Raw genomic sequence first — 25,879 nt, forward strand, 5'->3', positions numbered from 1 at the left:
GGCAGATGGTACTTGCAATCATCGCAAGCCCTCCCCGCTGAGGGGAGGGCTTGCCGATGATTGCAATGCCGAGCGGGCAGTGTGCGCTTGCGCACACCGTTCCGTGCGGCTTTCGTCTTGAGATCACGCTACCAACCCGTTTTCTAGCGTGTGACCGTACAGTAAATGAGGTCGCACGCTGCCCATACACCTGCCGATCATTGTACGATCGCGGGATCACCCCGCAGGCGTTTCTGTACGTCAAAATTCGGACGATTTACTCTGCACATGCGCAGACGAGAATGCGTGCGGTTGATTACCGCAATTCGTCCAGGTGCTTTCTTCTAAATACTGCTGATCCAACCATGTAATAACCGGGGCAGGATGGGGCCGCCGTACGAAAATCGTACAATGGTTCAATCATCGGATGAAAAGTGTCGTCCGATGATCGCAAGGTGTATGGGCAGCCTAACACAGGAAATGGCTACAGGAGGGGAGAGTGAAGATGACCTCATCAGTGTGCGGTTGTTTCTTTAGCCGATCCCAAGTTACTCCTCACTGCAGCAGAGAATATGGTGTCACCATCTTGTATATGCTGTGTGGCAGGATTCACATATGTGTATTTCAAACCCAAATTTATTCGGGGATTTTAGCTTTAACCAAGGACGGCGGTATTTTATACATGCTGATCGAAAAGGAGATCACTTTGCCATATTCTCCAGTCCCCTCCAGGGAATAATGCAGGTTACAATTTAGGGACAATGCCACACAATAGAATGTGTGAAAGGGGTGTGCCGATCCCTATTCAACACAGAACTGATGTTCCACAGTGCAGCTCAGCAAGAGGAATACACACTGTGATTTTACCATTTCTGCTGTGACTAAAACCTGAGACGGTGACTCCCTTTTTTCTGATATAAAAAGAGGGGACTAAAAAATAGCAGTTCCTTGGATGTCAGGTAAGTGTGGGTAGAGAACACAAAGAATCTCAGCTTTGCAGTCTGCAGTAAATTTAGCCCGGGCTTATTAATTGCTCATCTGGAAAATGTCTAATCCCAACATGTAATTATGCAAATGAACGGAGCCGCAATTTTCGTGTCTGTGTTTATTCAGCACTGTGTAAGACGCTGCCTTCCAGCACAAACAGGACCCCGTACAAAGGAATGAGACACCCCCCCACCCTCACAATTTACAATTCCGGTCTCCTTTGAATGCTTAACAGCTCCACCTCAAATATAAGAGTGGCTCCGCCTGAAAGAAAAATAGAAATATGCAAATTAGCAAGCGTACCTAGGCCAACAGCGCAGCGGTAGATCCTTTTAACTTTGTAAGATGAAAAGCAATGTGCAAAGAATTGTAACCAACAATAGCCACCTGAAGCCCCGCCTTTCTTCTAGAAGCTGAACATTTCATGGTTACTATGGGGCAAATAGACTTGGCTTCTGCACTGCTTTGGCCACTAAGACTGCACGAGTTGCTTTTGTTAACATTCATGTTTTGGTTAGCTAATATATTATTCAGTTGAACTAGTTAAAATAAGGCAGAAAATAAATGGAGACAATAGTTGACATTTATAAAGAGGACAAAATCAGCCCTAAAAAGAATGCTACAAAACGTTTCACTCTTTGCTCAACATTTGTAATTGAGATGACATTTTATTTGCGATTACAATGGGATGGAGATTTCCATGAAGTGTTATATGAACAAATAAAAAAATTACATTCTCAATACAACATTTCAGTGCCATTTCCCATATTTTTAACCCCTTCATGACTGAGGCCTTTTCATTTTTTTGCACCCATGTTATATTCCACATTTTAGGCCCGGAAAGTACTGAAAACACCCAAACATTATATATTTTCTGAAAGCCCAGACACTATAGAATAAAATGGTGGTAGTTGCAAATTTTTATGTTGCACGATATTAGCGAAACTCCTTATCAAATCCCAAAATTGTGAAAAATGTACTTAAATGCCCCAAAACACAATAAAATACCAATTTAAAAAAAGTTAAATATAAAAGATGGTTACGAGTAAATAGATACCCAACATGCCCAGGTTAACAATTGTGTGTTTCCGTGAAAAAGCCCCCACAGGTCATTATTTTTAGATTTATTTTATGTAAATATTAAAAAAGGTTATTCATTTTTTTACTTTAATTGCTATCACATAGGGGGGCTTACAAGCCCCCCCATGTGATAGCAGATGGTGGTGACAGGCAGGGCAGCCATCAGGGGGGTACGGCAGATACTCATGTAAGGGGCCCGGGCAGCCTGGGGGGCCCACCCGGATGAGTATCGGCCGACGGCACTGGCGGAACTACGAGGGTCGAGGGGGGGGGCAGAAAGGAGGAAAGCCCACCCCGGTACAACACCAGCAGTCGGTCCCAGTCCAATTAATATTAATATAGTCCCCTCTCTCCCAGATCCCCCACTGAACTGACAGCAGAAGAGAAGGGAACTATTTTACCATTTTCGGGTGCCGCGGAGGAATACCGAGAGCTTCGGCAGCCGACAATTAACTCTGAGGTCCTGTTCACATATCAGGTCCTGATCAGGTGCAGATCTGCAAACGCGGTGCTACTGATGCGGTGCTACTGATGCAGTGCGTTTTTGATGCGTTCCAGTTAAAAATAATTTGATATTATGATTATGATATTATGGCTGCCTGACATCAGGAAGGTGGGCAGTGAGTCATTACACATCGCTCGGTTTCCCGATTGGCCAGAAAGCCGGCTCCATGCTTTCTCGCCACCTAGTAACAAGCCTGTGGAAGCACGACGGGGGGAGACCCCTTTACTGAGCCATAGAAGCGATGTGGCGACAGACTGTCGGCTTTACAAGTTTAAACAGAGTCCCGGCGGCTTTAGTCTGTTTAAACAGCCCCGATGGTAGTGGCGTACACTGTACGTCGTTAGACGAGGAGGAGTTAAAGAGGAACTTTGGAAATTGTAAATATTAACTCTGAAAGTGGGACAAACCCTGCACTGCAAGGGTTGACTGCTTGTTTTGGTCTAGGGGCAAAAAAGGATGTACTCACCTGATCTCTAGTCCCACCAAGCTGCTAGACAGGTCCCCACAGCCTCTCCTCCCCAGGCTCTGGTGGTCTAAGGACACGTGACATCACCACATCTAAAGCTGGCCATACACCTTACAATTTTTGATCGGAAAGCTTCGTTGCCCCCAAGAACCCTTTTTCGATTTTAGCTTAAATAGCCCATCATGCCCAGACCAATGTGGATTTCAATTATCGTTCGTTAGCAATACTAACTCAACAAATGTTCTCGATTGACAGAACGGATTTTCGTTTGCGCATGTGCAGTGTTCATGCTGCGATTTTTTTTCCGTACGAAAACGCCACTAATCCATCGATTTTCATATGATTCGAAAAAAGTTTTGTAGCCTGACCGATCGAGGAAATTCGGCCAGGAGTACAGTAATGCCGATCGTTCACTTTCCATCAACTGGTCCATTATCTTACGAAAACCCAATCTCGTCCAGAAATTGAACGATAATCGCAAGGTGTATGGGCACCTTAATGCAAGTGCATTAGATGTGAAGATGCTGAGGAATGTTTCACTGCTGAAGGGGAGGGAAGAGAGCGGAGTCCTGACCGCTGCATGACCGGAGGATCAAACAAGTATATGTCTTTATTCTGGCCCTCAGAGAAAGAAAACCCCAAGCAGTTAACCATTGCAGTGCAGGGGTAGAATCCCTGCAAGGGTTCATTTTTATTTCTTGGATTTCCTCCTTAAAAATACTCAACCTTCATTATGATCCTCATATCCATGGACTCTTTGTTTTATCTGTGCAGATTTCACTTAATCATCCCTAATCTTTAACCCTCATTTCCCTTTATTGCATGGCAGGAAACCTCTTACAGCTTCAGCAAGTGATATACTAGTTTCTTCCATCTGTGTCCACACCTACATGAAATCACCTCCGATAACACAAGATTCTCCAGCTTCCCAGGTTTGATGCTTAAGAGGCAATTTGAGATTCTGCCTCCTTATTCACTCCTCACTGTCATGCTTGTGTCACTGCCTGCTGCCCTCATCTTAGAAAACCTATTATACTTGTCTGTTTCTCAGAGGTTATTCTACTGCAATAATGTATAAACTCTAATCATAGCAGCAAGCCAGACAGACATTCTGCTCAGGTGGCCTCTACTCACAGAATTGCAGGAAGGTTCTATAGATTGCTCTCCACCATATAACTGACCTTATCGCTTGAGAATGATACAATAAAACATTTTCATAGGACAAAATATCCATGTTAATGGCAAATAGAACAGAGGATCCAATAACGTTAAAATGGTGAAAAACCTGCATATACAAAGGGCAGTTTACTTGGAAAAAGAAAGTCCATCTCACCTGGTATCTTGGGTGGTGCTCCTCTATCTCCATATCCTGAAGCGAAGAAGAAGAAAAAAAAAAGCATTTAAAAGGTTTATGTAGCAGAATGTCCCCATTTCTTTGCACTATCCTATTTAAAACATGATTCTTACCCAGTTCTGGAGGAATAACCAGCTTCCTTTTCTCTCCCTCGCACATTCTGCAAAATAAAGTAAAGCCTCAGAATGAAATGATGTTTACTGTATCACAGTGACACTCAATGATCCTTCATATACTAATTCGGTGAGTTTATTATTGTGTGGAGATCAGGGGGTGCTAGAAAAATGCTTTACAAAATAATAATTTTGTTGCAATAAAAACATTAAGGGCTTGTTCACACCAAGCGCGGAGCAGATCCAGAGCAGGTGCAGAACGGATCAAAACTGCGTCCAATGTATTCCAATGGTATTTTTAGCTCCAGTTCACATGGCAGCGTGCAGTTGCAGAGCAGATCCAGAGCAGGTGAAAAAACTGCAGCAGGCCCTATTTTACCTGCTCTGGAACGCATCAAAAACGCATGCCAATGCCTGCAACACACTGAAAGCCCATTTTAAACTTACCAAAAAGAGCCCGGAACGCATCAAAAACTCGTCAAAAAACGCGCCTAAAAGACTAGCGTGTGTGTGCAGAAACCTGACCGGATCTGCTCTGCATTTGGTGTGACCAAGGCCTAAACAAATAAAGCAACAGCAGGCCCCAGTTTTGAAGAGACAATCGAGACACTTGCATAGAATAGGTACAAACAACGCTGATTACAACAGACCTAGTGGAAATATAATGCAGAGGGCAGCAACAATATAACACTGCACCTTTCATGTAGAAAGAAATAATACATATAAAACTGGAGATAAAGTTAGATTTTTTTTTTTATTTGAAAAAAAAAATCATTTTTTAAAGCCGTAGATATAGATATAGATCTAGATATATATAAAAATCGATTAGATCAATTTTGCTGATTGATTTGAACTATAGTGACCAAAGAAAAGGTAATTTTTTTACTCTCGAACAAATTAAATTCTAACAGTGAATGTGGTTATCAGGGAAACTCCATTCATTCCAAAATCGAATGTTAAAGTCAAACAGAATTTCAAGAGACAAATAATGAAGTCTCTAATGGCATTATCCAATGTTCTGATGACATTTTTTGTAGGAATGTTCACAAGAAATTCTAACGGTGTAAATCCAGCTTGAAGTAGAATAGAACTGAAGCCAAAAACTTTTTTTTTTTGTTAGAATAAGTTTTAACCCCGGTCAGCTTTTTATTGCCATTCATTTCCCATTGGGGAGATTTCTTTTCACCTCCTGTCTGAAAGCCACAACAGGAAGTGAGAGGAAATCCCTGGTGGTCAGCAGAGTCATCGGAACTAGATTCCCCATTGGAAGATTTCCCGATAATGCAAACATTTTAGATTTTCTCTCACTGATAACATTCACCGAGACAAACAGAGGATGAATCTCCATAAAGGTGACACAGACCGGTGTTTTAATCCCATACCACTAAAAAAAAAAAAAAAAAGAAGTTTAGCTTCAGTTGCACTTGCAGACCCTTCAAACTACGGATAAAAGGTGGATGGGCATAGAATTTCTGTTTTTGAATCGCTACCACGTTACAGTTCAATGTAAAGTGATCCCAGACCAATGCAAGTGGATGGTAGTCACAATGCAGCATGTCTATTCAAACACTTTTACATAGTATTTGAGGTTGAATAAAGACATTAGTCCATCAAGTCCAACCTATTAGGATCTAAAAGGAGGCGAATGGCAACTGCCAGGAAAATGGTGATCAGGTAAGTAAAATACTTTTACACAGCTCCCCCAGACAAGAATGAGCAGTTAAACCTTGCAGTTCACTACAAGGGAAGATGTATTCCCCCTTTAAATAGGCTGACCCTGAGTTAGCAGTACTGCACAAAATACAAAACATTTCTACTTTCCTGTCCCTAGACCTACCACTGAAATAATACAAATCACATCATAGCAAGGTAAATGTCACTGAGTACAATTTAGGCTACAGCAAAGCAGCCTGTACTAGGAGAGGGATGTGATATTTTCCAGTGGCTTTCTGCAGCACTGTAAAGCTTCAGATTGACTATAGAGTAAGGCCCCATTCACACTGAGCGACATGAAAATCGCGTGATTTTGAGCGATATTGAGCGACGTATCGCGCAACTTTTTCCTATTGGGCTGTATGCAATCAGGAGCAATATCGCTCGAAAAAAGGGTCATGTAGGAGCGACAAGCTACCAGCGACGAGCTACGAGATGTGAACAGCTCCATTGAAATAGATTGGAGAAGCTACATAGAGCGATATCACGCGGAAATATGAGCGATATCGCTGCAAAAATCGCTCGATAAATCGCTCAGTGTGAATGGGGCCTAACAGTAGTGTGTACCATCATTAGGGTCGGTCAGTGTTCTTCATAGAACACAGTGACCTGTACTTATTGTCAGCCTTAGAAAAGGGAGTCCATTTGTTTAGGTCCTCTTAATCTAGTCCCCTGGATTACACAGTATGGCACTGCCCCAAGAAGAATGCAACACCCTTTAATAAACATGATTTATGAAATATTTATCTTTGTAAAATATATGAATTGTATTAATTTGCAATATTTCATACTTTTTCAGCCAGCAGATGGAGCTTTCTGCTACTGTTCATATATTGAGATATTAGGGATGCGCCGATACCAGTTTACAAAGCTCAATATTTCAAAGGGCAATTTACATACAAAATTGACAGAGTCATGCCAGTGACTATTGCCTTATAGCAGGGGTGGACAAACTGTAGATACAAAGCCCTATACTGGCAGTGTACCAGCCTGCTTCATGTGAACAAGAATGCTTTTTTATTCTTTGCACAAAGCAAAATGTGTTTCAGCGTTGAGAAATAGAGGTTACAATCAGTGTCCAGGAAACAGTCAGTGTGAAAGTAGCAAGTCTATAAATAAGATTGATGGACAAAAATCCGTGCATTGCAAAATTACACTGGTACCCGTCAAAAGTCCCTTTTGAGAAATGTCTCTTTTTTGAACACTTAAAAGTGACATTAAACCCTCAGATTTTTTAACATAAAATACTGTAATGTGTGCCTTACTGTAATCCATGGTTGTTTCCCTTCTCTTTGCTGCTCTTCCTTTTAAATCCTCATGTCTTCTCATGCTTGGGGAGAACTTCCCTTTGCTCTTCCTGTAGTGCTGGCTCAGGTTACAAACCTATACACAGACACCATGTATCTATTCCAGAGACAAGGCAGTCTGCTGCAAGACAGAAGTTCTGCCCCAGCATGAGAAGACATGAGGATTTAAAAGGAAGAGCAGCAAAGAGAAGGGAAACAACCATGGATTACAGTAAGGCACACATTACAGTATTGGTTTATGTTAAAAAAATCTGAGGGTTTAATGTCACTTTAATATTATAATGTATGGGTTCGGTTATACAGAAATGGAGTTAAAGAGCAACCCCAAGTAGACACCTAAATACAGATGACATACATATTTCAGGGAGCTGTTTTACCAATCACAATGTTTGCATTTCTGCCCATACCATTCTGAGATTTACACAACCCTTCCAAGCGGAGGAAACCACTTTCTCTGTGGCAGCTATTGACTGTAGAAGGGATACAATAATTGTGTCCTATGTTATATAATTGTCCTGTCGCACTCCTGACAAATAAGGATCTTATTGGGTGCTGAAATGACTGTGGATAGCGCTGCTGTAATCCAAGACAGAGTACGTCACCAGCACACCGAGGAACTTGGTCCAAAACGCCTGTATCAAAACACTGTGGTCAAACAGCAACGTTACGGGACCACGCATCATTATGCCCTGTGTGGTCCCGAGATGTTGTAGGGCTGCAACTAATGATTGTCATAAATCGATTAGTTGGCCGAATAAATCGTATAAAAAAAATAAACATCCTTTACTTAAAATGAAATACGCAAATTCAGTGTTACAAACAGAATAAAACTACATGCACAATTTTTTGCAAATCGCACTACACTGGAAAGCACGTCATTGCGGTACAGTGCAGGTGATCACACTGTGGGTGGGAGGAGTGTTTAGAGTGCCACTGAAATGAATGGCACTGCATCGCACTACCCGCAGCAGAATTTGTCAGGCCGAAACCGAAAATGACTTTTTCCCACCTTTTATAATTTTTTTAAATAAATGTATTGTAAGCACATGGCGCTGGAATAGCTCCAGCCAGGAAATGACAGCTGCCAGTGGCAAGATTCCACAGATGGCAGCTGAATGTAAATACAGCAGGTAGTGGGCTGGTGCAATAACCAGCCTTCTATTGGCCATTTTCAAACTGCAATAGCAGGCTGGTTATTGCACCCGCCCACTGCTTGCTGTGCTCTCCTCCCAGCATGGAGGAGAGAGATAAGGGATCCAACCAACTAATCGATAATGAGAATAGTTGACAACTATTCTCATTATCGATTCTCTATTGATTGATTAGTTGGTTGCAGCCATACCACAATGTTTAGATGTCGATAAAGGCATTTTGGAATAAGATCCACAGTGTTCTGGTGACATACTCTGTCTTTCTTCACCCTTCATCTACTGATTGGACAGTAAAAAAGCATAGGCAACCTATGAGTCATCTCTCCATCACTTTGCTCTCCTGCAATTATGTTCCTTTCCAGCACATTTGCCTGCACCACACCTGCCTGGCTCCTGCTGCTTTCCCAGATAGAGTGCTGCTGTATAGGGATTACGAGGGGCCAATACCAAGTGAGATTCTTAGAATCACACCAGCCACATTAACCCCCCCCCCCCCAACAAAAACCAATGATGTAATAATGAATAGAAATCTGCATTAACGGTGTGTATTTTATACCTGCCTGGAGTTCCTCTTTAATAATCTAAAAGCTGTACATGGAAGGGATATAAAACCTAGACATTAAAAACTGTACCTGAACCCAACAATAAATGTCTCTTATTTGCACCTCTTTGGTATGTTAAATATATTGTTAAACGCATTTTAATATATCTGTTCAACAACTACAAAAACATACCCACTGAGTCTGCAAGAAATCAAGTGCTATCCTGTGTCCACTGCAGTTTTGTTGCAAGCAGTGTTATCAGCCCTGCCAAGCGTATGTCTGAACTACATCATCATGTTATACAGATGAGAAGAGGGGTGGCAGTTGTAGCACTAACACTTCCAGTCCCAGGGTGGCAATGCTGCTGGTCTATAGATATAGTACAGTGAGTTTGCATTGTCTCCCTAGGGCAGGAAGCTACTGGCAGGATCACCAGGTAAAACATAGTGGAAACGCCTGGAAAAAGAAAACAAATGCAGCCAACTCATGTAAAGACTAATAGGCTGCAATACATTTGTTGGTGGCTATGTAAGAAGCAATGGCTGATTATCTGGCAATATGCTACATATAGACCAGCATTTCAGTCTTTTTTCAGTTATGGCACCTTTTAAAAGTATGCAAAATATTAAGGCGGCACCACCCCGTCTAAAATCTAGCCAATATAAAGAATGCGTGGTCTCTCCTAAAATCGATACCAGACCCTTATCCTAGACAGGGGTCTGGTATGCAGTTTAAGTGGGACAATTTAAATGCACCCCTGACAATGGCAGAAGGCACCCTGGTTGAGAAAGGCTGATATAGAGTAAACAGAGAAAACTAGTTGGTGGTATTGCTCTTCTCTAGGGCTGCAACAACTAATCGACATAATCGATTATTGAAAAAGTTGTCAACTTTTTACCTCACAAATAAAGCAGATTCTGTGCCATTCCCTCCGCTGTCTGTGCTAGGCACACAAGAGGCCTCTATATCAGCCATACTCCATGCAGGTGGCAGAACAGTCTGTGCTCACTTAGTCCAGACTGCACAGAGGGAACAAAAAACAGAGTTTCCAGCCACAAATTAAACCACTTACAACAGAAGGCTTGGAAAACTAAGCCAGATCAATGAAATCTAGACGGGTGCTAATTAAAAGGCATTTGCGATTCGCCCTTCCCTTCAGTGAGGAGACAGGAACACAGACACTCAGAATGGCAAATGAATGCAAATGTAGTCTGGTCTGTCACAATAAATCATACATATTAATCCGCTTGCTATATTAATCCGTTAAATCTCTTTGAGACTAAGGAAGTCTCCAATATCATGTGACAAAGCCCAGACAAGTCACGTAGAATAAAATACGCGGTTTTCACTTCATTTACATTAGATAGGAAGCGGCATCTACACAGGGGGGCGCAGATGTGGACTTTTCTACATCTAGGAGATTAGGTTATCTATAAAAGTCTTCCTTCCAGATCATTAACAATCTGCATAAAAATGTGAATCGTTTAGAACAGAAAGGAACGGTGACCCCAATCCTCCTCCTCCCTCGCACACTGCGCCCCAGGTATCAGATGGTAATAATTTCTGACAGCTATTTAGCAGTAACAAAGCTCCACACAAAAAGCTTGATGGTGCAGTACGAAGATGGCACACCCTGCTGGTGAAAAAGGAAACATGCAGATTGAATGGAGCTTGGCAGGACAGCAAGATTTCCAACTAAATAAAAGGATTTCCGTGTGATCTGCTGCAAATATTGACATTGACAACATTTAATAGTGGAATAACCTTATGTAAATTATACAACATACTTTCTATTTAACTCTTCGCTTATTGCATTCTACTGCCCATTTGACCTTAGTGCGTATGGTAGTACATGCATGTCCCACTAAGAAGCATTTCAATGTGTGTATGACACACACACACTTCAATGCCCATTGCAAATCAGGTTTATTACAAACAACTGAAAGTGTGTAAACAGGGATGCACCGATAACAGTATCTAGTACCGATATTATTTTGTTTCGGTACTCGCCGATACCGAAAGTCCCATTAAGGAAGTCAGGCGCCGTGTAAAGACTCACCACCCGGCTTCCCAATTAGCAGGGAAGCCGTCCCCATGCTTCTTGTCACTAGGTGGCCAGCAAGCATGGAGCCGGCTTTCTGGCCAATCAGGAAGCTGGGCGCCGTGTAATGACGCAGCGCCCGGCTTCCTGACTGGCCGCGAAGCCGGCTCCGTGCTCCCTCGTCATGAGGTGACGAGGGGGCATGAAGCCGGCTTCACGGCCATTCAGGAAACCAGGCAGCGTGTAATGACACGCTGACCGGCTTCCTGATAACGGAAGTATCGGGCTAGGCATTGGAGCATTTGGGCGAGTACGAGTACTCGCCCAAATACCCGTCATCGCCACCAATACTAGTATTGGTGCATCCCCATTTGTAAATATTGCCAATAAACCCGATTTGCAATGGGAGTTGAATAATTTTGATTACAATGGTAGTTCTGTCAATGTAATAACAATAATAATAATAATAAGTGTTGTTTATGCTCCCCTCTGATCCATGCATAAAATGTCTTGTATTCAGTTCACATTCTGTGACAGAACAAAGGGAGACGAGGGGGCCAATAAACCACCTCCTCTTGTCCAAAAACAGAACACTTTGTAATCTGCGAATAGAGTACAGAGCAGCAGAACTTGAAGATCACAGCCAACAGCCGTGTCTGACATGAATCCAACTCAGATTTGTTTTTAGCATCCCCAGCAGCCATCTGGACATTAAAGGTAACTTAACTGGACCAATCAAAAAAGGAAAGTTACACTTTAACGGTAATGTCATAGGCAGCAATACGGGTTCCTAGGCAATGAATATTTCCAATGTCAAGAGATCATCTGACAAGGCAGTGGTCAGTGCTTTGCCCAAAAATATGTACGATATATTTCTACAATCTAGATCCAGCATAAGATATAAAAGGTCATTCCCATACACCTAGTCCTATAGTTCCCTATAGCAGGTATATTTCAAACTTTTAACATTTGTTCCTGATTTGATGATAAGCAGGGCTATATTTTATATGCTTCTATAGTGCAAGAGTCAGTTTAACAGTTGAGTGACAGGTTCTCTTCTATGTACTCTGCAGCAAGCTGTGCAGTCTATGAGAATTTGGTATGTTATTACTGCAGGTTTATGCTGCGCTCACTTATCAGCGTCTAGCGGCAGAACTATGTGGGTTATCTGGGCAGGAATGCGACACATTGGCAGGTGAACTCGTGGGAGATATAAACACAGCTCCATATCTTTAGGTTGTGCTGGCTTCTGTTTAGGATTTCTGTCACGATTGTTACTTTTTAGCAGTTTTCAGTCAAATCAAAAAGAATCTCAAATAGGACACCAGTTTACCAAGAACAGACGGCATATTCCATACCATCTATTGCTGCATTTGTCAAGTGAACTATGTAGATAAAAGATTGGTAGAAAAAAAAAGCCTATACAAGAAAATGAATATATAGTCTTTTGGAAGTTCTTAAATCTGAATCTAATTATCTTAAAAAGGAGAATTATGAGGCGAGTGATTTTCACTCAGCCTCATAATCTGAGCCGACCTGTGACAATGAAACGGTCACAGGTCGGCTCAGTAGATCGGGAAGTGAGCAAACACATACGGTCGTTCGCTCACTTCTTGATCTATCCCTGTAGAGCCGTGACTGTCACTCACGGCTCCCTGCAGGGATCCCCCCTGATCCTCCAGTGCTGACTGGAGGAACGGACGGGGGAGGGGCAGACACAGCTGGCTCTGCCTCTAGATAGGCAGAGACAGCTGTCAATCCCGCACAGCTGGGAGGATCAACAGTAATGTCGGGATCCGCCCCGGCGTCTCAGTACACCGCGAGCTGTAGCTCGCGGTATACTGAGCTTTGGGTGACGGGAGGACGCTAGTTTGTGTCCTCCGGTTACCCTTAGGTGAACTATGGGGAAAAGCCCTGACCCCATAGTTCTCATTTAATGAAAGTTTTATCAATGTGAGCGAATCCTTTATGAAACGATTTAGTTTTTAACTTGTATGCAAAGTGATTGTTTTATCCTCATAGGAAGCGGGGGGAAAAAAAGGAGTCCTGTCAACAGCAATCAACACACCCCCAACCATAAATGATACTGGTTATAAGGGGTCAAATAAAAGTATCCATCCATTATAAACACTATCATTCTTTAGTAATCAGTGTTTATTTAGTTCAGGGCATAACAAGTTACAAGGACACAAAATGTCTATCAGGACCAACAGGGATTTTTCTGTACCTGCTGAAAATTTTCTTAGCCTGAAAAAAAGAAAACAAATGCAGCCGTCATAACTGATAACTTCCTGCGTCCCCATGTTATGAATCGAAGGATAGGGAGAGGTCTTCGCTAGTCCTAAAACTCTTCTAGTCCTCAGCTGACAAAGCTGCTCCACCACAGATACAATATAGCAGCCTAGGACAGGAAGAGTCCTATTGGTAGAACAACCAAGTGAAAATAAAGGAAGAAAGAATTCCGAAAAAGAAAACTAGTGCAACCACCACATCTAAGGTCTGGTAAATTGCTATATAGTACATTTATGTTCTTGGGTTTAGATACACACTCCAAGAGAAATGTTTACAGAATGTCAAGCTGCTAGAATTCTAGTGAAACATTAATACGGTCATTGTAAAGATAATGAGGAAAGTGAAACATTACTAGAGTACATTATACCAAGATAGGAGATTTTGGTTAGAACCTTACATTGAAACAAAAATATTATATCAAATTTTAATGTATTTTAAAAGGTATGAAGAAAAAAGTAACAGCGTCCTGTAACATAATAAAGGTTATGAAAATGAAATGTAATAGGACGTAAAACCAAAGGATTCTTGTTTTGAATTCAGCACTAGTAGTTTAAAACACAGGACATGCGTGCTACATGTCTCAAACCTCCAAGCTCAATCTAATACTTATCACCCCAACAAACCCATCTTACCTGTATGCTAAAAAAGCAAAGATAACTATGGGGTAAGTGTGTTTCCCCCATAATTCTCCTAAGGGTTACAGGAAGGCATATACTAACCTCCTCCCATGACCCAAAACTCAGTATATTGCAGAATATTGTACGCAATATACTGAGGGTGCCACAGCCGTGACAGATCCCGACAACACTGTCAAAATTCACCCAGCTTCATGAGTGACAGCAGGCTCTGCCTATCTAGAGGCAGATCGTGCTGTGCCCGCCCCTCCCCCAATGCGTTCCTCCACTCAGCGCTGGAGGTTTGGAGAGGGGAGGGATTCCTGCGGGGAGTGGTGACTGACAGTCACTGCAGGGAGACGATCGAGAAGTGAGCAGATCGGCCGCATGTTTCTGCTCACTTCCCGGTCAATAAAGCCCACCTGTGACAGCTTCTTTGTCACAGATCGGCTCTAACTATGAAAATGAGTGGAAATCACTCACCTCCTAGTTAATCCTTTAACATAGACCCGAACATTAAGCCTTAAACTGGACCTAATATATGCAGAGAGCAGGGACACAAGACTGGAAGGACTCACTAAGGTGTCTGATGTGCAGGCAGTGGCTAGCAGCCTGGCTTTACCTTCTCCGTATTGGGACAAGATGGCAGCACCCAGAGAGGGAATAACTGAATAGTTCAGCTGCATAGTTTGTATTTGGCATCACCTTCTGCAAATACTCGCCAAAGAAACTGTTGATTTATTCTTCCACAAGCACTTAAAGGAGAACTATACTTTGAATACAGTTATCTTCTCATTAAAAAGTACCCCCAAAAGTCTTTCACTTAACTGTCCCTCTTCCTCTGTTATTGTTGCTTTGCAGCTTACTGGGAACGGCTTCAGAAGTCTACTCATCCTTCTCCTGTGCACAGACTCATGCACTCTCTGCTCATTCTCATGGGAAGGCCATTCATCATTTGTTCCAATGGTGGATAGCCTTCCCAAGGGAATAGATGGAAATTATGCTGTTCAGAAGACATCTGAAGCAGCAGATGCTGCCAGCAGGCCACACATTGAAGATCTCAGAAGGGTAAAATAAGACATGAGGGGGAAAGATCAGATCTAAACCTAACTCTTAAAATGAACACAGGTCCTAACTAAATACAAAAGTCTCAAACCCCCAAAACCTAGATCTTAGCTTAACCCAACTTGTAACACCAACGTAAACCTGGAAAACCTGCAGTGACCTTCTCAGGCCCCTAAATTTTCTGTGCCAAAAGTGCCCTCTCCTGCCCTGCGATGTACCAGAATGCTGACCACCAAGATAATATAAAGTGCAAGTTAACAAAACCCAGAAACATGCTGGCAGGTTTATTGGCTTCTGCCTAAACTGACCTTAACAAATTTCTATATAGGACTGCGATAGGGGCATTTGATTGAAATTTCGTCCGCCAAAATATTTCACCCGGCAATGGTACTTTGGGCAAAATGCCAAGTACCATAGCAGCCGAAAATGTGGATGAAAATTCAGTGCATCCCGATTACTTCTCTGCTCCCCACTGGGCGCCTCTCTGTGTCTCCTCCGATGCCTGCTGCTCCCTCCCACCTATGTCGGCAGATGCAGCAGAGTGGACACAAACAGGTGCCCAGCGGGGACGAGACAGCTCAGGATCCAAAGCAGTGGGCGGAGACCGCTATCACAGGAGGAGTGCCATCCTCCCACACCTTCCCGCTCGGCTCTGACAGGCAGAGAATCAGGATGGAGAGCAGGAAAGCAATGAGCTCTCCTCCCGCACCGCCTGGTCTCCTGTGACAGGCGATGAAGAGCAGCTTACAAGCACTAAGCGATCAGCCGATTACTAAATGTTTGTAAATAACCGAGGACATAGTATGCGGTGTCCCCAGTTATGAATGAAGTGCTCCACATCACTTCCAGTTCATTCATGATTGTGGACATAGTAACTCATAACTCATATACTATCTATAATTGAAAGAGGTTGGGGGGGGGGTCATTTTCAGTTTTGCCCTGACAAATTTTTTAGTTTGTCTGAGAATTCCATTTCGGTGCATCTCTAGTAGGAACTCATGTAAATGGTTCAATTTTTTTTCTCAAATACTGCAGAATATATTACATCACATAAATGGAAAACATATGATATTGGCCAGACAACATACCCCAGCAGACCTTGGTCCCAGCCCTTAATGACCTGTCCGGCGCCTAGAGTGAAGGTGAAAGGTTGATTTCTGGGTATGCTGCTATCAAACTCTGTGCCATCTTCCAGCTTCCCCTGTAAACAGACACAAATGCACATTAGAGATCACAATACTGTACCATCTAGTTATATAATGCATGCAACATACAACTCACTAATATGGCATTTTTTTTGCAGAGAAATGACGCTATCGCATCAGAAAACCCACAGATGCTCCACTGCCAGAAAAAAATGTATGATAATTGACCAGTCTTTGCGAGTCTATTGACACTACCCAATTTTGTTTCGTACCTGTACAAAAATTATGTATGCAAAACCCTGTGTAGCCAATGCACAGTCTATACTCCAACATACACTTATTATTTTTACATTCCTTCAGCTGTGTCCTTACACAAATTAACCATTCTCCTTACAACAATTTGTTGTCACGCTAGACAGAACATAATTGTTCCTTTTTCATGAATTTTTTAAACACAACATTCTCTTGTGATGTTTCTTCTCCCCGTGCTTAATGTGATAATAATGTGTGAAGAAGAATCCAGCACGTTAAACACTAGAAACGGGTACCTTTCCAGTACAGTTCCAGTGCCAATACCAAGATCAATCAGCTATAGATACTACACGATCCTCAATCATCCTAAAATCAGCACTTCTCTATGACCCTCTGAACATTTCACCTCCTCCCAAATTTGTAATTCCTTACAATGAATGTCCTAAAGGAAATATAGTGTTGTTCAATATATTGTTTCTGTAGCCCACTAAAACAATTCTAATTCTTGCTTTAACATTTCCCCCACTCGCCTGTGCAGATGCTTCTAGTGCTCATATATTCTTAGATTACCTTACATGCACTTCAGGTTTGAGATCTATCAATAAATATTCAAGTCTGGGGACTGTGGAGGCTATTCCATAACCTTGAAGCAAACCAGTACATAAGACAAAAGTGTAAATCTAGCAGAAACACGTATCAGACAGCACAAGCCATCAGTCCATGCCTCACGTTGTAGTTTCTGCACTTCTTGGTATAAGGAATCACCCCGTCCTTCCATTGCACAATGCAAATACCTGATGCCCAATTGGCATACCAGCAGGCCGGTTTGCGTCGCTCTATTAGCACGGAAGGTTTTTCTTATGCCACTGACTACTACCTGCTGCTAATGCAACTTTGGCAAAGTTGTGCACAGAGTCCCATTCATTATATTTTATAAAACAATTCCTGGTTGATTGTACAATACTGCATGTTAGGATGATTTTGAGCTTGTCAGTTTTAGTTTCTTCACCAAATGGAGTATTTTTAGCAGTGAGCCCCAAGTTAGGCCAAATTTATAAAATCATGGAGCCTGCAGTGTGTCAATGAGTTCTCTGACAGTGCTGCAGAGGGAACTTCATGGTAATTGCGCTCCACTTTCTTCCGAGTTCTGAAGCCAGCAAAAAGCAATGCACATTAGTAATGCCCACTGGTAAGGCATACCACTGTTTTATAAATGGCCCCCCCGGGTTTAGAGTCCATTCTGTTTTCTACCTACCCATAAACATTAGGCATAATAGTTGGCAAGGTGCTTTTTTTTCTCTTCAAATGTATATTTCGTGTTTAAGTCACTTGTTTTGATCAGACGGCAACTCTTACTTATAGACCAGTTAAGTTGTATACCTCAGACCTTGGCTTTTGTAAAGAGATTAAAAAGGTAAAGGTTTACTTCTGATCACGTCTGTGTAAGCAACAATGCAAAGTGCATTGATGCAACATTACTTCTGTGCCTGATGCAGCTTCCTAAAAGTCCTTTGATCAAGTAGGCAAAAGCAAACCCCCCCACATATCACTGAAGGCTATGGGTAGCCCAAGCAGACATTTCTGCTCAACTTGATACAACTAAGGCTAAGTTCACACATAGGCGATTGAGCTGGTGAGCTGTTTTCGTGTGGTTTTCAATGCATAGAGATGTCTATAGGACCCAAACCGGGGCGACAACCACCCGAAAATAGCTCCTGCACCTTTTTGCGCGACAGGCAATTTCTACCGCGTGACAAAAATCGCAAAAGGTGTGAACAGCTTCCATAGACTTGAATGCAAATCTCTGTTTAAATCCACGCAATAAATTGCCTAGGTGTGAACCTAGCCTTAGACCAGGGGTGTCCAAACTGCAGCCCCCCCAGCTGTGGTGGAACTACGAATCCCATGAGGCATTCCAAGATTCTCACAGCCACAGACATGACTCCCGGAGAGAGATGAATCATGGGATTTGCAGTTTCACCACAGCTGGAGGGCCGGAGTTTGGACACCCCTGCCTTAGACATATCAGCCACACAAGGAGTGCATTGTTTTCAGCTAGGCGACTGAGACCTGCATTGAGTAAAAAAGAACCACTCTGCAGCATGTCATAGCAGAAAGCAGGTCCTGCATATGTAGTCAGTACACATGGCTGCCTCCAGAAAAATAATAATAAATGAGAGAGAAATATATATATATTCCCCATAAACTAAACATACAAGCAAGGTTTTTAATAGGGATGCACCAATACTGATACTATTATTGGTAGGGATGCACCGATATATATATCGGCCGCCAAAACATATCGGCCGAAAATTGCACTTTTGGCATAATGCCGAAAGAGCCATGTTTCGGCCGATACATCGGCACATGGGTGGTTTCTTTTCTCCCCGCTGGGCGCTGTTCCAGCGCGGAAGAAAAGAAAGTGACAGCCGGCCGAGCGCTGCGAGCGGCCGGCGTCTCTCCTCCCACACCGCTCAAAAGCCTATCACAGTCCAGCAGAGCGGTGTGGGGGCGGAGACAGCGCTGTCACAGGAGGCTGGGCTTTCCTCTCTACACCGCTCGATCAGCCTCCAGTGACAGCGTGTCAGAGAGAAAAGCAATGTACACATACTCAGTGATCACCGTACATAATTGAGGATATGGTATGTTAACTATAGCCTCAATTATGAATGAATGGGAGTGATCTGCATCACCCCCATTCATTCATAATTGTGGTTATAGTAAACAATGTTCTCATGTTATCAATGAACAGGAACACTCAGAGGATTCCTGTTCATTGATAACAGGGGACACAGAAAAAGAGATTTAGGACTCTGTGTTCTCAATCTCTTTTTCTATTTTAAAAGGGAAATATCAGGGGTCTGTTTAGACCCACAATATTTCCCCGAAGCCCCTAAAAGTAAAGTAAAAAAAAAATATTTAATAAAAAAATGAATATAAAACTTTTTAAAAAAAGTTTATAAAAATAAAATATTGAAAAATAAAAAAACATTTTCGGTATCGTTTTTGGCCTGACATTTTTTTTATTTCGGTTTCGTTTCCGTTTTAAAATTTCCATTTCGGTGCACCTCTAATTATTGGTATCGATACCGAGTATTTGGGTGAGTACTCGTCCAAATGCTCCGATACTGGAACTTGTGGTCAGAGGGAGATTTCCTCTGACCAGCAGTGCCGCAAGGGAACATAGAGCCGACTTCCTGGCCAAATCAGGAAGACGGGCCACGGGTAATGACTTGCGGCCCATCTTCCTAATTGGCTTCCCGGGCAATCAAGAATCTGGGCAGTGGCCAATGACACGCTGCCTGGCTTCCCGATTGCTCGGGAAGCCGACTCCATGCTACCAGAAGTACCGGTATAGGTACTCTGCATCGGCGAGTATGGAAATATAAAATCGGTACGCGATACTGAAAAACCGGTATCCGTGCATCCCTAGCTTTTAATACATTAACACACTGGCTAAAAGTTAAACTAGCTCGTCCCTGCACATGCATATACACAAAACTAAAAAAATTTAAAGATTACACATTGCCTTCAACCACCTCCCGTCCGCCGATCGTTGAAAGACGGCCGGACGGGAGTCTCCTGGATGCGGGTGGGCGTCTTTAGACGTCCTTCGTGCCCCCTGGCGCGCACGAGCCAGGATTTTAAACGGCCAGCGATGGTCATTTACATACAAGCAGCCCGGCGTCTGTAAAGACGCCCGATCGCTTGAATGATGCAAGTGAGGGTGCGCCCCCCCCTCCTTGCCTCTGGTCACCGTCGCTGTCCCCGCCACCGCCGTCCCGGGGCGTCCATCCGGTTCGGGCAATGTCTGTGCACTGAGAACGGAGGGAGATCACGACCCGACCTCCCTCCGCTCTCTGAATGCAGGAAGTGATGTATATTACATCACTTCCGCATTCCTCTGTCACTCTCCGGTACAGAAAATGGAGAGAAGCTGATGAAGCAGATCTGTGCTTCATCAGCTTCTCTGGGGGTCCCTAGGTGACATTAGGGGTCTTAGAGACCACTGATGTCTCTATAAAGGGGACCCGTCACTGTAATTTGTTATCACATTGGGTACTTTTTAGCACCCTATGTGATAACAATAAAGTGTAAAAAAAAAAAAATTGCACGCACACAAAACAAAAAAAAACCCACAAACATTTTTTCAAGTCCCCCACCCACACATAAATGCGCAAAAATGCATTAGATGCGCATACACGCAAAAACGACGATTGTTCCAATTATGCCGCACGTGTTACATATCGCCACGAATGTCGCAATAATTTCAGGGCCACCAATCACTTATAACACTAAACTGATGAGCGGTAAAATCTTTTAAAGCATCGTCAATTTTGGCTATGGTGTTTTTTTTTTGCGATTTCGCGGGCGCGCGCAATTTTAAGGCTTGACATGTTTGGTGTCTATTTACCCGACCTTTTATATTTTAGCGAAAAATTGGGTAAAAATAAATATTTCTTAAAATAATAAAGGGAAAACCATTTTGTTTTTTAAATATTCAGTACTTTTTTTGTTATATAGTAAAAAATAAAAACCCCAGTGGTGATTAAATACCACCAAAAGAAAGCTCTATCTGTCCCCCAATAATGGTATAAAATTAATTTCAGTACAGTTTTGCATGACGGAATAAAGGTCAGCCAAAGTACCGCAGCGCTGAATACTGAAAAATGGCCTGGTCAGGAAGGGGGACGCCGATCGTTGAAAGACGGCCGGACGGGAGTCTCCTGGATGCGGGTGGGCGTCTTTAGACGTCCTTCGTGCCCCCTGGCGCGCACGAGCCAGGATTTTAAACGGCCAGCGATGGTCATTTACATACAAGCAGCCCGGCGTCTGTAAAGACGCCCGATCGCTTGAATGATGCAAGTGAGGGTGCGCCCCCCCCTCCTTGCCTCTGGTCACCGTCGCTGTCCCCGCCACCGCCGTCCCGGGGCGTCCATCCGGTTCGGGCAATGTCTGTGCACTGAGAACGGAGGGAGATCACGACCCGACCTCCCTCCGCTCTCTGAATGCAGGAAGTGATGTATATTACATCACTTCCGCATTCCTCTGTCACTCTCCGGTACAGAAAATGGAGAGAAGCTGATGAAGCAGATCTGTGCTTCATCAGCTTCTCTGGGGGTCCCTAGGTGACATTAGGGGTCTTAGAGACCACTGATGTCTCTATAAAGGGGACCCGTCACTGTAATTTGTTATCACATTGGGTACTTTTTAGCACCCTATGTGATAACAATAAAGTGTAAAAAAAAAAAAATTGCACGCACACAAAACAAAAAAAAACCCACAAACATTTTTTCAAGTCCCCCACCCACACATAAATGCGCAAAAATGCATTAGATGCGCATACACGCAAAAACGACGATTGTTCCAATTATGCCGCACGTGTTACATATCGCCACGAATGTCGCAATAATTTCAGGGCCACCAATCACTTATAACACTAAACTGATGAGCGGTAAAATCTTTTAAAGCATCGTCAATTTTGGCTATGGTGTTTTTTTTTTGCGATTTCGCGGGCGCGCGCAATTTTAAGGCTTGACATGTTTGGTGTCTATTTACCCGACCTTTTATATTTTAGCGAAAAATTGGGTAAAAATAAATATTTCTTAAAATAATAAAGGGAAAACCATTTTGTTTTTTAAATATTCAGTACTTTTTTTGTTATATAGTAAAAAATAAAAACCCCAGTGGTGATTAAATACCACCAAAAGAAAGCTCTATCTGTCCCCCAATAATGGTATAAAATTAATTTCAGTACAGTTTTGCATGACGGAATAAAGGTCAGCCAAAGTACCGCAGCGCTGAATACTGAAAAATGGCCTGGTCAGGAAGGGGGTGTAAACACCCCGGTCAGCAAGTGGTTAATACACTGTTTGGCTTGCCAATATGGATATTGGATTTTTTTATTTCTAAATATGCTCAAATGTATGTACTTACTGTGTAATGCATGTTGAGGGTGTCCCCCTTACGAGATTTAATGGGGCAATTTTCCACTCTCTTCTTCACCCCAATTTGTAACTTCTTACTGCCTTCTTTACAAAAAGCTGGGGGTAGCAGAAAGAGAACAAGCAGGCACCACAAAGGTGTAAGTAAAATAGTGTTCATGATGGCGGCAAGTTGAGTTCCCAGAAGTTAAAGGTCTCACACAGTTCTATGCCCTGCAAAGGTCCAATAAAAAGGAAAAAATATACATTAGTAGTCATAGAGACACTTAAATCATAGAGACTCACAGTGATGGGGGAACATGACATGCTTAGACACAGGGATGTGATCACACCAATGTAAATGGATAAGAGGGCCCAATATATTCATTCACAATGCTACTGGTACAGATTCCTGTGGAAAATAATCATGCAGCAAACCCTGTATACAAGACAGGGAAAAAGAACTGCATAATAGGAAACAATAGGGATGTCTTTTCACGGATATAGGGAAAATATTAATCTTGTATAGTCTTCAAAAATCACAGGCTCGTGTTAGCATTGCTGCCCTCTGTCGACATGGAAGTGCAGATACGGCGACATAAGATAGTGCTGAACAAATGTGTTTGTGAGGTCTTCTCTTTCACGATAAAGATGACACTTACCTTGATTGTTGGCTCTGTTCAGAGAGTAAAACAGGTAGATTTCATGTGTTGCCCAAAAAAAGCAACAGCATCAATTTATTTTATCAAAATAGTCCCCTCCCTGCCCTATTTAAAGCACTCCTCACAGCCCTGACGGGACCCTCCCTATGTTGGGGACCCTTTAAAAAGGGAAAACATTTCCAAACCCCCCAAACACAAGATAAAAAAAAAAAAATAAGCGCATCAGCATGCAGTATACAGCACCTTCTTATAGCACCTGGATTTAGCACCTTAAATAGAAATAGGAAAGCAGCACCAGTAATCAGTTTATTGCAGTGAGACAGAGTGCACCCCAAAGTGTCTAATTAACCAAACAAGGTGACTGATTAACAATTAAATTTACCCTGATACCCTCCCCCCATCCCACTGAAACACAGACACACACAACACGCACACATAACAGTTTAGTGCCTCCCCCAATTGCTGAGGTATATGTCACCACCCTTTCTTTCTCAGGACTCCCCTTTATCTGAAACCCCTGGTTTTGCACTGTGGGGACCCCACTTTGCATTGTCTGTCACAAAATATGCCCCCCTCGGTTTTCTTGGCTCTCTGGGAACCCATATATCCTCCTCACCTAACGGCCATGCTGACCCCTGCTTTCCTGCCTCTTGGTTCCTCAGAACCCACACATCACCTCCTGAAACTTTTTGTCCTCCTCCTCTTCTCCCAGAATCCCCCTTTGTCCATTCCCTTAAAACCCACACGTCTTGTTGTTTCTGTCGTTCTGCTCTTGCTTCCCCTCGACATCCTAAAATCTGTGTTCTTGCCCCCCTTCGGTGGCCAGGTACAGCACGACAAGAGCCAGCCCAACCCTGCCACCAGTTCACCCAGTCTTGCAGTTCTGGGGTGTCTACCACTCTCCCCCCTTTCTTAGTGAGGGGCTCAGGAATATCTCCATCATCTCTTCCATTATGTCCATCGGGTCTTTCTTCCGCACGGAGAGTGCTTCTTAAAGAATAACCACACTCTTTGGACCTCTCCTCATCATCATTCATGATTTCATTTTCACCATGACTGGTGTCTTTCGTGTCCCCTAAATACAGATGGAGGCACCAGCACCATGTGCCAACTTCCTCCAAGTTCCCCCTATCCTCAACATTTACTGGCTTATCATGAGAAGGTGAAGAGCAAACCCATGTCCTAGGTTCTATATGGTGGTTGGTTAAAGGGTTGAAGTTCTTGTCCTCCATCTCACAATTGCAGTCCCTTTCATACCTTCCTAAATCATATGAAACCTCTCTGCATGCACCATGATAATTGCCCTGCTCCATCTCAGTCCCTTCTCCAGACCCGCTGGAACCATTGCCTGGACTCCTGAACTCTGAACGGTAACTACTATAAACTTCAGAAGATCCACTGTAATCTCCCTTATTCTCCAGATCACCACCTTTATGGCTCTTCATAATCTCCAGAAGACCATTCTGGTCCTTAGGAGAAAAAAGTGCTTCTTCCCCAGACCCCCGGCCATCACAGCCTTGCGTTATTGCTTTGTTCCAACTAATTTCAGGCCCCATTTTATCTTGTCTCAATTCTTTTTCTGAAACCCTTACGTATGCTGCTTCAGTCCTGCAACCGCTCAGAAAACACCGAGAACCTCCTTCACTACTAGCTTCTGCTTCAGCATCTTGCTGAGTATCCTCCTCTTCTACACTCAGCCCCCTATATAGCTCCTGAAAGCTACTCGCTTCCATTCTTTGTTGACCATCTTGGATACTCTGCTCCCTGCACACCCCGTTAGCTCTGCTTCTCTTCTTTTCTTTACTTCCTTTGTTCTTCCTTTGCCTTTTTTGAAATACTTGGCCATCAAGTTGGCTCTTCTCCGACAAATGTTTCTCTGCTTCCCCCTGGTTTCTAGGATGGCTTTCATTGCACCCTCCCTTGTGGTCCTTTACCTCACTGCCATTGCTCATATACTGCAGTACATTAGCAGGCTCTTGATGGACTATGTCTTCCCTTTCGGGTATCCTCTCTCCATCAGACTGGCTTTCACTTCTTATGTCCCCTAGACTACAGTCACTGGCCATGTCCTGATGGCCACTGGCCATGTCCTGATGGCCACTGGCCACCTCCAGTGAGGTTATCTCACCACTGTCCTTTCCCCAATATTTCTCCTCACTGGTGTAGCTCCTGGTCAGACCCTGATAAGCCTTCTCCTCCTGCAGCGAACCCGTACCATGCTGGGAACCGCTATGTACAATGCAGCCGCTGATTGTCTCCACAGAACCCCGTTCTGATGACCTCGGACTCCGTTCATCACTCATTGGAGCCTCTTGCAGGTCCCTGATCTCATCCTCTTCCTCAGCACCCTCACTGTAGCTCCCATTCCCGCCCTCAGTGCCCCCTTCCGCCCTGTCGTCACACAGACCCTCCTGGGTGCCCCTCCGGCCCATGAGCAGATCCTGAGGGCCCCTGATAACGTCCCATGTCACCCTGGCTCCTCCCCGGTGTCTTCTCCTCTCCCTCCCCCGTGCCCCGGCACCGCACTCATCCCCCGGTCTCCTCATCCCCCTTCGCCGGGACTCCTCTCCTGCCCTCACCTCTCCCCTGATCTGTCTGCACGCCGCCGCTTCACACCGACTCAACCCCTCTTCCGCATCCGTGTACGTCACCGCTTTGGCCGTCCAATCAAAGCGACGCTGCCACTC

General features: G+C 43.5%; 2 protein-coding genes across 3 annotated transcripts; both read right to left on the reverse strand.

The window, feature by feature from the left end:
* Positions 1-1,069: 1,069 nt before the first annotated feature.
* FKBP2 (FK506 binding protein 2) lies at positions 1,070-25,879 on the reverse strand. 2 transcript variants are annotated; one of them, XM_018565676.1, is made up of 6 exons: positions 25,772-25,879; positions 22,544-22,764; positions 16,298-16,410; positions 4,485-4,531; positions 4,351-4,386; positions 1,070-1,230 (listed from the first exon to the last, which is right to left on the reverse strand). In XM_018565676.1, exons 2-6 carry the CDS (start codon positions 22,709-22,711, stop codon positions 1,169-1,171), a joined length of 426 nt encoding a protein of 141 aa, XP_018421178.1. In that variant the 5' UTR covers positions 22,712-22,764; positions 25,772-25,879; the 3' UTR covers positions 1,070-1,168. The 2 variants fall into 2 exon arrangements, with proteins under 2 accessions (XP_018421178.1, XP_018421186.1); XM_018565684.1 differs by lacking the exon at positions 25,772-25,879 and adding an exon at positions 25,430-25,729.
* Positions 7,432-25,738, reverse strand: LOC108793976. The gene is made up of 3 exons (XM_018564943.1): positions 23,389-25,738; positions 17,101-17,104; positions 7,432-7,444 (listed from the first exon to the last, which is right to left on the reverse strand). Exon 1 carries the CDS (start codon positions 25,736-25,738, stop codon positions 23,684-23,686), a length of 2,055 nt encoding a protein of 684 aa, XP_018420445.1. The 3' UTR covers positions 7,432-7,444; positions 17,101-17,104; positions 23,389-23,683.

This window comes from Nanorana parkeri, unplaced genomic scaffold (assembly GCF_000935625.1).
Source record: "Nanorana parkeri isolate BGI_ZX_2015 unplaced genomic scaffold, ASM93562v1 scaffold25, whole genome shotgun sequence".
NCBI lineage: Eukaryota > Metazoa > Chordata > Amphibia > Anura > Dicroglossidae > Nanorana > Nanorana parkeri.